Source organism: Bombus bifarius, unplaced genomic scaffold, assembly GCF_011952205.1.
Source record: "Bombus bifarius isolate JDL3187 unplaced genomic scaffold, Bbif_JDL3187 scf7180000007996, whole genome shotgun sequence".
Taxonomy (NCBI): Eukaryota; Metazoa; Arthropoda; class Insecta; order Hymenoptera; family Apidae; genus Bombus; species Bombus bifarius.
In genome coordinates this window covers 6,070,204-6,084,259 of record NW_022884376.1, presented here as the reverse complement: position 1 = coordinate 6,084,259, position 14,056 = coordinate 6,070,204, and the positions used below count along the sequence as shown (strand labels likewise).

Here is a 14,056-nt window from a genome sequence, read left to right as displayed (position 1 = left end):
ATAAAAGAGATTCGTGATATTAGAAGAAAACTTGTAATACAATTAATAAGAAAATTTGTAAGATTTTAAGAAAAATGAATATATAAAGAATTAAAAAAAAAAAAAAAAATATAGGATTGAAAAACAAAACAGAATTATATTTCGAAATTCGCTAAAGTCTACCATATAAATCAGCGAAAATCCGTTTATTGATAATGTTTGTAACGAGTCAGACGCGTAAAAATAATTACGTATCATATTGTAGATACGTCTTATTCGGAATATCGTCGGTTCTCCGGACATTCCGGTTGTAAAATTCTCTTGTACTAATAGGGACAAAGAGGAAAGTCTTATCCCTTCAAGACAAAGCATTTTTACGGTTTCAGGTACGAAACATTCAAGGTCGCACAAGAACCCTGACTCAGCGAGTCATATTCCGGTACCTAGGAAATTCTAAGAAAGATTCGTTATACCAAAGAAGGGATTTCAATAGCTGAGTAGATCGTTCGTACTAGCAAAGTACAAACTCTACCATGGATAAGCGCAAATTGTTTTCCGTTGTTAAGCTGACATTGGTACGCTCGTCCGAAGAACCTCGAACAGCTGAGACCACGAACCACCGCCCTGTCTATCAGAAAATAGCAAGAACGAAGAAACGCGTTTCTCATCTGACGGAATATCCGAACAGATTATTACGAAACAATTTTAGTTTAAATTTTAATTGTCTCTTCTAAAGGTTGTTTATTATAAAATAAAAAAAAAAGAAAAGAAGATCAGGAAACATTTTCACGTCGGTTTCGTTACCATCGAACGCCTATAAAGCTTCGGAAATATTTTCAACGAATTATCATATCCTTCGAAAGAAATTAACGTATACAAACAGAAATTCCCTTGCTTTAAGGATGAACGTTGTTTGACCATCTAAATAATTCCTAGTGCTATTCTCTACCACCCGAGGTACTCGAAACAGCAACCATTTTTCTCCGTGAAAATTCGCGTTCACCTTTCAGCCTAACGAGACACGTCCGCCCTCCGGTGCACCGTCATAAAGGAACAATGCGCAAGAGCGTGGTTGAAAGAGGGCGAGGGTTCGCATGCTCTCGCCTCCAGAAAACCGCGTGTTCCAAGTTGGTACGGCCGAGGTAGCGGCACACGGTCACCAAAAATACCCACGAAGGATACGCAATATCCGTGAGCGTGCGGTGGCACGGGATCGCGGGCGTATGTACGCTTGCGTATATGACGCCTACGTTAAGAGAGGAACGCACGCATACGCGCACACACCGATAAGGAAGTGCGTCAGTGGATGATTGGAAAGACGGAGTAAGGCGAGACACAGCGAACGAACGAGTGCGTGCATGTCGACGCAGTCGCAAGGATCGCCGTCAGCCGACATCTGGCCGTGCGGTCCTTCGCCCGAGGGACCGAGGGACAAAGAAGACCTTCCCCTTTTCTTAGGGGCCTTGGGCTGGATTATATCGTGATCTCTCGCTCGCACGCACACCACCGTCTATCTGGTACCAGAGTAGCCCGGAGTGGTGGCTCGACGCCGCTGGTCTGCAGGCAGGCACACGTAACGACCCCACCGGTACCGTTTCTATGGTACCGTTCGCAGGGATTAACGCCCCTCCCGCTCGTAGACCGTTCCACTTCCATCCGGGCTGCGGGGTGAGATCAGCCTTGGCCTGGGACCAGACACCAAGGTACGCGTTCTTTCCAACCGATAGACAAGCAAACGGTCTCCGCATGTAATTAATGCAACGCGATTCGCTGCCAGACACGTCACGTTTTTAATCACGGTGTATCGTGTATTTGCGGGACGAAATGTCACAATGTTCAAGGTCACGCTTTGGTACACGCAGGGTAAACCAGTTACGATTCGAATCGATTTCGATATTTCGATATATAGATATAAAGGGAATAGAAAGAGGAAGAAGGAGAATAGCCCAGGTAGTTTTTATGTCCTTGAACGAACTTTAGAGTCGATTCCAAGGTTGGGGCTAATGTTTAGCTTTCCTGTTGGAGGCTTTAGCCGATAACGGGAATATTATTCGATAATGCGAAAGAGAAATGTAGGAACGCGACAAAATGTTTTCTCTAAATAATATTATTTCGTTAGTTGCTTTTGTAAATTATTTCGGTAATAAACAATAACTGTATATCAGAGGGAAGAACGTCGATATCGTTGTTGCAACGACCAGCGACCAAGAGGATATAAAAGCTTTTGTAAAGGTGAAAGTTGCTTTGCAGCTGTTTGAGAAGCTTTTACAAAAGTTCTTGGTCGTAACTCGAAACAAACTTGTTTCGGTAATTATGAAAAGTTGCGATTTCATTCCTTCCATGAAAACACCCGATGCTTACGTTAACTATCGCGTTATTCGTTGGATAAAACGAAACTTCAAAAGGAAACTCGATCATTCAGGAAATTATTCAAGCGGAATTGGATAATACCGTAAATATGCGTCTCAGTTTCAATTGTTTGCAGCAGAGTAAGATAGAGGAAAATAAAATATTATGGAGAATTTTCTTTTGTATTTCCTATACGTTTGGACTACTATATAATTATTACGTAAAATTATTATATTTCTTTCTCCGCGTACGTATAGCATTGATATGCATACCTAGAGAGATCATAAATTGATCTACTACCCTTACCGAGCAACATCGATAACGTTACCGTAAGAGTTGTAAATAGAAATGGTAGCGCAGAAGATTGTCATCACTGGTGTTATGACCTTCGTATTAGACTCGTTTAATCTTTATATAACGCAACTAACTCATACATCCACGACAGATCGCGTAATTTAATAAATTCCATGTTTCTTAAAAATCTGATTGCTCGTATAAACTTCCTTTTGCCTTGCGATAAGAGTTAATACAACTATTGAACGTTTCTCGTTGACGCGGTTACATGTTAATACCATGTTCGTTGATATTTCTTAACGAAAAAACGAAACTGATGTAGGTAGTATGCTCGTATGATAAATATAAAAGTTTTTTAAACCAGATATCGAATATTTAGATACGTTAGATATGATTACAAATTTCCAGTTACATTTATTTATCGATTATACTGATAGTTCTACGTAGCAAATGTTGGTTTCTTCTATCTCTAAGAGAATACGTATATGAAAGCTTTAGTTTTTCTATATAGTTTTCAAAGTTTCGAAACTTTTTTCGAAAGTTAATTTGAGTCATTTCATATAATGTGCCAAGTATTACATGCGCCATTTAAAAAAAATGTCCGGTTGATAAGCGAAATACGAAGAGGTGGTTCATGCTCCACCGCGAGATTTCCGAGTAACCAATCAATTCGAGGAAGTACAATTCCGAGCGCTAGGGGTTAACGACCAAACTCGATCGTCACTCTTTTCGTCTGTTTCTTGTTGCAACGATACGAAATATTCGAAGACCTATCGGTATTGTCTCACGCGTAGATTGCACCGCGTAGTAGTAAATAGTAAATATTAGTAAGTATTAGTGAATATTTTCGAGTAAGAAAGAATAAGCAACGTAGTTATGCGTTAAAAGACTCGTTTAAGCATATAAAGCAGTTCCACTTTGAAAAGAAAAAGACAAAGGGCAAAGATTGTTTGTTCTACATAGGAGGTAAGCGAGAAAAGAAGGAGAAAGCGGCAGAACAGTCATCCTGTTATCGACACTACCGCGTTGCTTATCGTTCTACGGTCAATATTTCTTTCCCCGTTCTTTTTTTTCTCTTTCTCTTTCCCACTTCTCCGATTCCACATCGTTAGCGCGCGTTTGCGCGCTCGTCAATGCTTCTCTTATCCCGACTTTATCGGCCGATAACGCCAATCTTGGACAGCATCGGCGATTACGGCGAAAAAAGGAAGTAGAGCGACGCTGTGGAAGCGCTTTCCGCCGATCGAATTTGTCGGTGGCGAGTGAGCGGCCGTTCTCCATGCCGGAGAACGTGCACGGTAACGACCGCAACCTCGTTACAAAGACGATTCTACGCGCGGTGTCTCGATTCCTCATTGCGATGTGTTCCTTTCGAAATACACGCGTGCATACATACGCGCGCGCACGCTTCTTCGTGCCATTGCGGACCAGCGAAACAACGTCATGAACCAAACGATTTTGTAATTGGAACGTTGATCAGCATCCGACGACATTGAGCGACGACGACGTCCGATGGAATTTGATAACGCGAACCGTAATGACGTCCGTGTAATGAAAACGTACGTTTCGAAATAGGGAAACGACAATCTTTAACTACTGATAATGATCGTTCAGAGAAAACGTTATCGTTTCATTTGATAGATCTCTTCTTCTTTTAAAGTAAGGTAAAATAGACGGAACTAAATAAGAAAAGACTTTAGTTATTTGACTATCCTGATATTTTACAGAAAAATAAATTAGAAAAAGAATTTATACGCGTGAAGCTGTTAAAATCACGAAATGTTTAAATAATTTTATACAACATTTTTGTTGAGCGATCTAAGATTTCCTATTCTAAATAATTTCTTAAAGTATGAATTAACGTTATACAAAATAGAATGCTTAAAATTTTACTCACCATTTGATACTTTTTTTGATGATGTTGCTAACAATTCTCTGAGATTTTCTACTAGGTAAATTAAGAACATCGTTACTTTTCTTCTTTCTGGTTCTCTTCTCTTTTACATTCTTCTTCTCTGGTTGAGCATCGTTGATAGGGGTCTCTTCTTCGTCTCCAACTAATTCTTCGGCTTTAGCAGAATTCTGAACCCATTCTGCTACATGAACCTCAACCTTTTGATCAGTCGATAATGCAGATTCGGCTCTGAGTTCTTCTTCATTGATAAGTTCACTAACAGTTGTAGGAGGGCCTACTATTCCAACTTCCATATGTTCGATCTCCATGGATTGCTTAGTATCAGAATTTCTCCTGGATGATACAGATTCGTTTATTATAAGAACATCTGTATCATCGTTTGTAGTTTCTACTACATCTTCTTTCTTTGACTCCATGTCTGTCTGTTCTTTAGTTTCTTCGTTAACATTTTTATTTTCTTGCTTCAAATGTTTAGGTTCTGCAGCAAATTGTCGGACTTCTGTTGAACCTAAATTTTCATGTACTACTTTTAATATTTCATTTAGTGTTTCTTCTTCTTCGGAAATAGTATTTTTAATATCTTTAACTTTTAAAGACGAATTTTCTATTTGTTTAGAGTTCTCCTCGTTATCCATTTCTCTTAGTCTTGCATTCATTGTTACATCTTCTTTCGTATGTTTCTCATTTTCAGACATAGTATTTTCAATGTTATTAGAGTTTTCTGAATCTAAACTTGATTCTTGTTTTTTGACATCAACGACAGCAACTACTTTCAAAGCATTTTCATAAGAATCATCTAGCTCCGATTCATTTTTATTAGAAATTTCTTGCATCTCTTTATCCTCCACTTTTTTCATGGATGTTGTAGGATCATTTAATACTTCCTCCTTATCTACAACTTTTATTAAATCCATGTCTTCTATTTTACTCTCCGCCATTTTTTATATTAGTTGCTTTTAGAGATTCATTTGAAATATTCAAATATGTATAAATATTTAAATAATGATGAATTTTTGAGGTATATTAAATTCACTGTTATCATGTTACCATATGAGCATATATCGACAAATTAAATTATGAAGTCTTTCTTTCGAGTAATATATTATCCATTTGTGTGTTTCATTTTTATTCTGTAAAAAATATAATACATTAATTAATTATAACATTTACATTTACATTTTATATTTTACGAATAACATTCTCATAATCTCTTCTATCGACCGATGGTCGGTAAAAGCGATTCCTCAAATGAAAATTTACGTTAAAATTTGAGGTTAGAAACGTACAGTATCGTTGAAAACATTGTATCATAAACGTGTAAAGAAACTGCACGACATCAGCGTACTTAAAATATCGATACTCTATAATTATCTCCAGTTTTAGCTCGTGGTTTACAATGACGCAAAAGTTTTGAATATTGAGCTATGGTAACATTGAACTTTGTAATAATTAATCACTGATGTTTAAGCAAATCCTATTCTGCATAAATGATGTCTCGATATCTATGTCACCATTTCTACGTGCAGAAACGAAATTTTCCGCTAATTTCATGAACATAAAAATTATAGATTACATCAAAATATCATAGCTTACACAAAGAAAACTGTAGTTTATTTATATGCCATCTTTATCTTGTTTTGCCAACGAAGACTTAGTATTTTGCGTAAAGTTATAAGAGTTGTATCTCAGATATTATAGATTACCTTCTGTTATATATTTTTCACTTTATGCTGATGAATCCACTTGATATTCACAATATGAAATGCACTTTAGAATAAATCGTGACATTTGTTTGACTCGAAAGTTACTTAATGACACTATCGAGGTATAACATTATTGGGCGACACGTTCATAACCTCACTTATTTCCTTCTTGACAATACGATTACGATAGTGAGTCGAAAATGCACAGGAATGAAAGAATGGCGATCTCAATAAGTGGAAATCTCGAATACATGTAATCAGTATTAAAATAGGGAAGAGCAAATAGAGAAGGCACATAAAATACTGCACACTAAAAAGAGTATAAAGTCACAGGGACGTGTCAGTCAACCCTGTTGTATATATGCCTTTTTCCGTCTTTCTCTCTCTGTTTCAAAGGGTACTCTTATTTTTACATTATGGCTGACGGTCACGAAAGCAATCCAATGAAGACAATATACTAATATTACTTAAAAAGAAGTTTTCACGGTACCGAAGTAAAATGAGAACACGACCCCGTGGTACGTAAGGCTAGTGACCTCTACCTCTTTGAAGTATGCGTTTATGTGTGCATGCATGTATTTCTGTGCGTACGTATAGTAAACCGACGTGCTTAGTCTGATTTACCTAGTATTATACGCGTGTTGAACATCCGCGAATCAAATACTTATACACGATTGTATTTTCTGTTCGAAAGAACATCACGATATAGTTTAAGCCAACCATTGTACATACTGGTGTATTTGCGTCGCATTATGTAGCATTTCGTGCCGACTGCATCTTCGCGGATTTTTTTGTTCCGACCAATCAAACGCGTTTACACGTTTCTTTGACAGCGACGCCTTCCGTGGAACGTGAACACGATATTAAATTGTCACAGGACTCGATTCAAGTTAACGATACAATTTTCGCACAAAAAACACCGCAAACAATTCACACAGCAGAAAAATTCTACGTACTCGCGGCACACTATACTCGGACTATTTTTCGTTTGTGACCAAGCCGCGCGCGCGTGTTCCCAACAAAATGGCCGTTCTGCGATATAGTGTATATTCTTGTCATTCGCATTTTTTTGCTTCACACTTTTTTCTTTTATATTTAAATATCGTTGTTATTTGTAAATGTATTATGGTGAATACCGGGAAGTATTTTTGAAAATTTACCATTTAATCTATATTGAAACTAAAAACAATTTAAGACACTAGATAATCAATCTCTCCATAACACATGTGATAGTGGCGCCAATTTTAAATCTGATAAGATAGAATGCTTGTATGCACTTTGCTTTAGGAACGTTAATTTTAAAAGTTACTTATTTATTAGGAAAATATTATTTCAAAGTCGAAAAGATATTCTAAATTATCATTAATCCTATTTGTTAAAATTATTTTATTCGCCCCGTTATTGTGAAACTATAAAAATACGTCGAGGACATATTTCAGCAAATTACGAATATTCATTATAAAATATATTGCTAGTTTTTATCGATACTGTATTTATTAAAATTTTTGTAATATCTGCTTCTATCACATATATGTAGCTTTCCCTAGATATGTATGTTCCAATACCTTTCATCGTTTTCTCTATTTAACTTATCTTAATATATTAATAGTTTCTTCGAAATATGGTTCATAAATATATTCATGCATTTATTAAAACGTTAAGATTAAAATTTGCAAAATCATTTTACATATAATTGCGTAAAAAGGATATTATTATTTAAGCATTTCTGATATTTATAGATAAAAAGAGATGGTACGTTTTGCATTAAAAATAAGTTAAAACTTATTACTTGGTCAACTTAGTCAATTTAATTGGAAATATGTATATAAATAATGTCTAGTTGCAATTGAAACAAATTTTATTTTTAGTAACAAATTATATCGTTACTTCTTGATATTATATTATTGACAAATATAGCAAATATGCATATTTTTGTCATATATATATATATAGATATACAGGGTGGTTGGTAACTGGTGGTACAAGCGGAAAGGGGGTGATTCTACGCGAAAAAAGAATATAGAATAAACATTTTTTTTTTTTTTTAATTTTTCCATCGAGACAACGATCCGTTATAACGAGACGCGATAAAGTGCAGGCGTACCGAGCGAAAATTCAAAGTCGATTTTCTCGAAAACAAAGCCTCGAACGAAAAATTTTTATTCTATATTTTCGACTTGTTTTTTCGCGTAGAATCACCCCCTTTCCGCTTGTACCACCAGTTACCAATCACCCTGTATATATACAGGTAGAAGGATTATGTGGATATATTTTCAAGTAACGTAAAAGATATTGTATTGGTCTTGTATATTTACAGGTTATTTATGATTTATAATCAATAATGTCGTACAATATATATATCAACAAAATAATATTTTAGTCGTTCTTATAAAGCTAATAAAATCTAAAGGCTAAACAGTCAAGGTTGATCTAAAAGTTGGCTTCTCTCTGTACCACGAACCTTTTGTTCATGGTTACCATCGTGTTTGCTACCTAACAATAAATAAACAAACAAGTATAAATCTATACATTCCACGTGCCACGTGGTAGTGAGGGTAGTGATGATAATTAGTATTGTAAACCACGATCGCAGTAAACACGATGTCGAGCAGTCTCGTTTCAGTCTCAATCTAAATGCTTTTTAATTACAATTAGGCTGTGGATTTTTCTATATTTTTGGGAAATTTGAAGTTCCAAAAATGCACATAATGCGCAAAATACGCAAAACCGAAAAAATAATCAAATCGTATTTGTTGCGATATACAGTAGATAAAAGATATCTCTGTCTAGGTTCGATCTTTTAAATTATAGTCATAAAAATACGAATTTGTATAAATCACCGCACTCTAATTCTAATAGTTTGAATAAAAATATTCAAGATAGTTTCACATGACAAGGAATAAAGATCTTCCACGTATAGTTTAAGAAGTTTTCGATTTTCGAGAGTTTTTAATTTCCACTGGAAAAGATACTTTTACGAAAGCTAAGAGCAAAATATTTTTCAACTAAAAAGTACAAACGTCGATAGGTTCCTTAGAAATGAAATTATTTTCCATTTTATTTTCTTCCTACAATAAAATATCTATTAGATTTTATCTGAACTCGGATAGAATCAATTAACCATTCTCTAAAGATTAAACTAATTTTCATTCGCCGAAACTAAGTTGCACGCAAATAAATAAAAAAATATTCGTAAATCTGTCGAATGATATTCATTAAATATACGTTACATTACTGGGTAATCGAATCGTTTCGATGCTTCCGCGAAGAAACAACTATGTATTGCACATTTTATCGAGTATGTTCTTTGCAAACTCGTTAAGAATCTAACATACGTATAACATATTGAATTATTTAACACGCTCGTTTGACTTTGCGTGATATAGCACATTTTCATCATCCATAAATCGTGGAAAGTAAGATTAACAAAACAGAATGATGTACGGCAACCTGTTAACTGCAGATCGGGAACATGTAATAATCGGACATCGAATGAATCATCTATTTTGGATACGCTCATTAATAGTATACAATTCCGTTTATGAAACCTTGTCCCGTGGAAATGTCGGCTTTTCCTCTTGTTATTCCAGTCGCAGCAGAGTTATTCGAATTCTTTTTGACAACGATCGACATTCTCGGTGTTTGCCGTTTTGATATTTGCGAACTCTCTCGCGGACTCTAACGGTTCAACGATATATCATTCGCGCGTTTGATTTGTTTCTTCATTTCTCATTTCTAATTAACGTTATCATTATTTGCGAAACGGATACGAAATAATTTCTTACGTGTTCAGACGAAATATTAACACAGCGTTACAAATGTAGAACGTTTGAAAGTTCAACACACGAATGTTGTATAATTTCTGTTTAAACGGATTTGAATAATCTCATTATAGCGAATATACCTTGTCAGGTTCAAGGCAAAGTAGAAGTGACGTAGTGGCAATCGATTTTTACTATAGATATATACTCGCTGGCTATACCGTACATTACGATAGCTTAAATTACAAATTATAATCCTAATTTTGATATTCGTCCTCCGTATAAGAGAGCAATTTGATTCGGTACAGTAATTAGATAATTTTGTCGAAGTATAGTCGTGTACACATTATGCTTTATAATATCGCAGGGAATCGTCGTTGAACGCGCCACAATTTGCCCGGTTAGCATTTTATCTGAAATATCGTAAATAAAGCAACAAATTCGCAGGTACTGTTATGCCAAAGTTTGCTTAGTTAATATTTCATCCGACTACCAGCGAGGTAAATTATTACCAACCATTTTATGGCTACTCTCTGAGGTATAATCAGAAAATATATCGTATATTCTACTGGATTATAGATCGCAAAGCGTCGACAAATACCGAGAAATATTTAAGGGGTCGTTTTTCGTGCATGCATAGGTACACTGAATCGCGGATATTTTATTACACGATACATCTGCGTGCCCTATGTGTACGTTATGTAAAATATTTTCTCTACCTAAATCGTCTACCTATATACGCTTCTTTCGTGCTTTCTGTTCACCGAAATACATTATCGTTTTCCTTTTTATCTATCGAATAGCACCTGTTTCCGTCATTTCAGACGCGCATACTTAGTCATTTCTTTCCTTTTCCTTATAATTTTTTGATACCTAGTCGTGATTGTAAATAACGTGTTAAACGGCTTAATGTCTTGTTTGTTGGAGTCGAGTTTACACACAGAAGTAAAACAAACAAAGCATATACATGTACGAACGTTAATTCTTTCGAGCAAAATGTGATTATACTTTGAGATAACAACGTGGTCGATAATTACAGGTACTTGCAATCTATACGAAAAGACGATTTGCTTGCAGGAACGCAAGATATTCGTAGAAGATTTACTATAATGCTTCAACTTGAAACTTTTAACGCGAAAAATAGGAAAGCGTCGGATACATATTTATTAAATGACAATTAGGTAAGATATGTTTCCGCGTTTAGTTCGTTAATACGATGCAAGATTGTATCTCCTTTTAATGTTTGTAGGTAATGAATAACGTCTTTTTCTTTTTACTTCTATCATGGTCGGATTCAATTCGTTTCTATTCGCAATTTGAATCTCATAAATTTCAATGTTAATCTATCATCGATTTCTAAATATATTTTGTGATCAAGAAATAGTAAATAGGATTATAATTATCGGTCCCTTAAAGAATAATCATATTCTGTCGTTAATTCGAAATCGTCACACAGATTTCTATGACTAACAATGTCTCATGTCTGCGTTTACTCGATCGATATTCATTATCCTTCGTCTTTTCATCTTCCACTTTAACGGTATTTAATTTATGCGTAAATAAATTGTTATCAAGAATATTCCAACGAACTAGTTCACGGGACAATTTAAACCTTAACGGATGTAGGCTATAAAAAATTGATTTGACCTAATTAGTTGTAGCTATATTAAGTTCTTCGTGGCCAGCGATACGAAAGCGCTGGCTTTATTGATTTTTAAGACCGATACTTTCCAAATGATCCCCTTCATCATCCGTTATCTTCGTGTTTTAAATAAATATGCATGCTGCACGAATTAATATTTCTCGATCGATTCTTCGCTCAAATTCTTTCGTAATATTCCTGTTTGCATAGCCAAGATTATCTATGCGGCATATTAATGCCTCTCATTAATTTGCATAAATGCTAGCGGCAAGATCAACATGTTTTACTTGTTGCATGTAAATTCGACTTAGATACAGGATGAAAACGTTCGTTCGTATCGTGTTAGTGTCTCCGTTGATAGGATCGTGAGAAGAGTTCACGATCGCCGTGACGATCCATGCGAAATGATCGAATTAAAAACTATTGCACGTTTCGTCGCTTATGCATATCTTATGTATTATCGCCTACTACTTTGCTCGACAAAATAGTCATTTATAGTACGAAATAATTACAACAATGGTCGAGTAACAACAATATCAAAATCAACCGTCGAATCGGTGAGAAACAGCGAAACGAAACGCAGAACTTAATTTCGGGCGAAACGATCCACCGGATACAGTTCGGTAACCCTCTATAACGTCGTATGATATTCAAGTTACATACAGCTATATACATATACGTACATAGGTATCTATATATTTAGTGTCCTATTTTATTTACTCGTCGAGACATCGTATTATATCGTCGTTCTCATTGCACCGCCGTCAAATAATTGATTCATTGTTTATTATTAATTCCGAATTCTCGGTTCAAGACGGCACACTATAATTTCTCTGCCAATATACATACGTATTATAGATCGTAAATTTCCGATTAATTATAGAGGGTGAAAGACGATTTTCGCGTAGATTACGTAATCGTTACGCTGCTTTCGACGACAAGATATAATTCTGGCTATGTAACGATGTTTCTCACGCGGAGATTAACCGATTAAAATGTTAAAACAATAACCAATGTCATTGTCACTGACTCGTTGACTAATTAGGCGATTAATAAGTCAAATGAGAATTTAAATCAAACGATGTTCGAACGTAGCCGTAATATTTAGATCGCACGAGTAAAAGGGTTATGCGAATGAACGTGAAATTATTCGAAACGAAACAACGAACTCACTGTGTTTTAAAGACAACGCGTATCTTTATACAGCTTTGCCTATAGATACGTATCGTACAGTTCCATCAGAATTCTACGAAATTACATTCATTTATGATACATTGCACTTATTCCTTACACATCACGATAAACACGCAAATTTTATTTACATTCTGTTCCCGGTATTCACGCTCGTATTTCTATTCGAATTTTAATATCCTATCGCTTAGCGGTTAAATATCTTTTGCTATTCGCTACAATGGATCGATCTATTTCTTCTAAAGGAACGAACGAGTCATACAACCGTTTTACTATTTCACGAGGACAGAAATCGAGCCTTCGAGCCCAATCCGATACTGCGAATCGAAAAGCGTTATCCATCTTTCGTAAAAGGGAATCACAAAGAACGATCTTTCGCATGTCAGGTGCGTGACAGTTTGTAACAAGCGAATTTCTCTCTTAAGAATTAATGAAACAAATTTGAAGGTATCTACGATATGAAAACTTTCGTCTCGTCACGGCGTTCGCGTATTGCACTGTCGCTCTGGTTAGTTACTACGTACTCGTCCATCTAAAGTACGATGAACTTGAAAGAAGTACGATTGACGAGAGAACTTGTATTTTCTACCGCGTTTCGTGCGTTTAGAAGCTGTTACTCCCTCCTTCGCACGTCGATCAACGAAACTGTATTTTCAAATATTAACAAGAACGAACGTTCTATAAATAACAGAAGAATCGTTGATTATTGCGTGCAGATCGTTGAACAAATATTCTCCGTCGCCTACGATCGGTCGACGAAGCGACGAATCTTCGCAACGAACGGAAAAATTCTCTACGAAACGAAATTCTATCGACACGACTTGACACGACCAACACAATTAACAACTACCATAGGGATATACCGGTCGAATCGAATCCGAAACAAGCATTGCATTTCTATCGTGAAATGAAAGAAGGAGGGTGTTTCGGCAGAAAGAATCGGAAACACCACGAAAACGATCACACAAGCAAAAGGTCTCTACAAACGGACTCACGACAGAGAGGGAGAGATAGAGAAAGGCTCTCTATGGAGAGGAAATCACGATGAGTGCAGCGGCTCTCTGACGCGATACAAGGGAAATCTGTGCAGCAATGATGATCAAAGCGAAGGTCTTTGAAGAGGAGTATCACGGTGAATAGGTTGACGAGGATGTTCAACGTCTGTAGGAACGCCGATCGGCCACGTGAAACGTTCTTCCTGTATTTCCGTGTGGGTTTGATG

The 14,056-nt window shown here is 36.0% G+C and overlaps 1 protein-coding gene across 4 annotated transcripts in view; it reads right to left on the bottom strand.

Moving 5' to 3' along the window:
- The window catches only part of LOC117205904, a 35,955-nt gene extending 28,696 nt beyond the window's left edge, over positions 1–7,259 (bottom strand). Inside the window, exons 1-2 of one of the 4 annotated variants that reach the window (XM_033444733.1) lie at positions 6,241–7,259; positions 4,520–5,667 (exon numbers count right to left, since the gene is read on the bottom strand). In XM_033444733.1, coding sequence (XP_033300624.1) covers positions 4,520–5,475 — 956 coding nt within the window. In that variant the 5' untranslated portion in view covers positions 5,476–5,667; positions 6,241–7,259. The other 3 variants (XM_033444734.1, XM_033444735.1, XM_033444737.1) reach the window with 3 other exon arrangements.
- Positions 7,260–14,056: the final 6,797 nt, after the last annotated feature.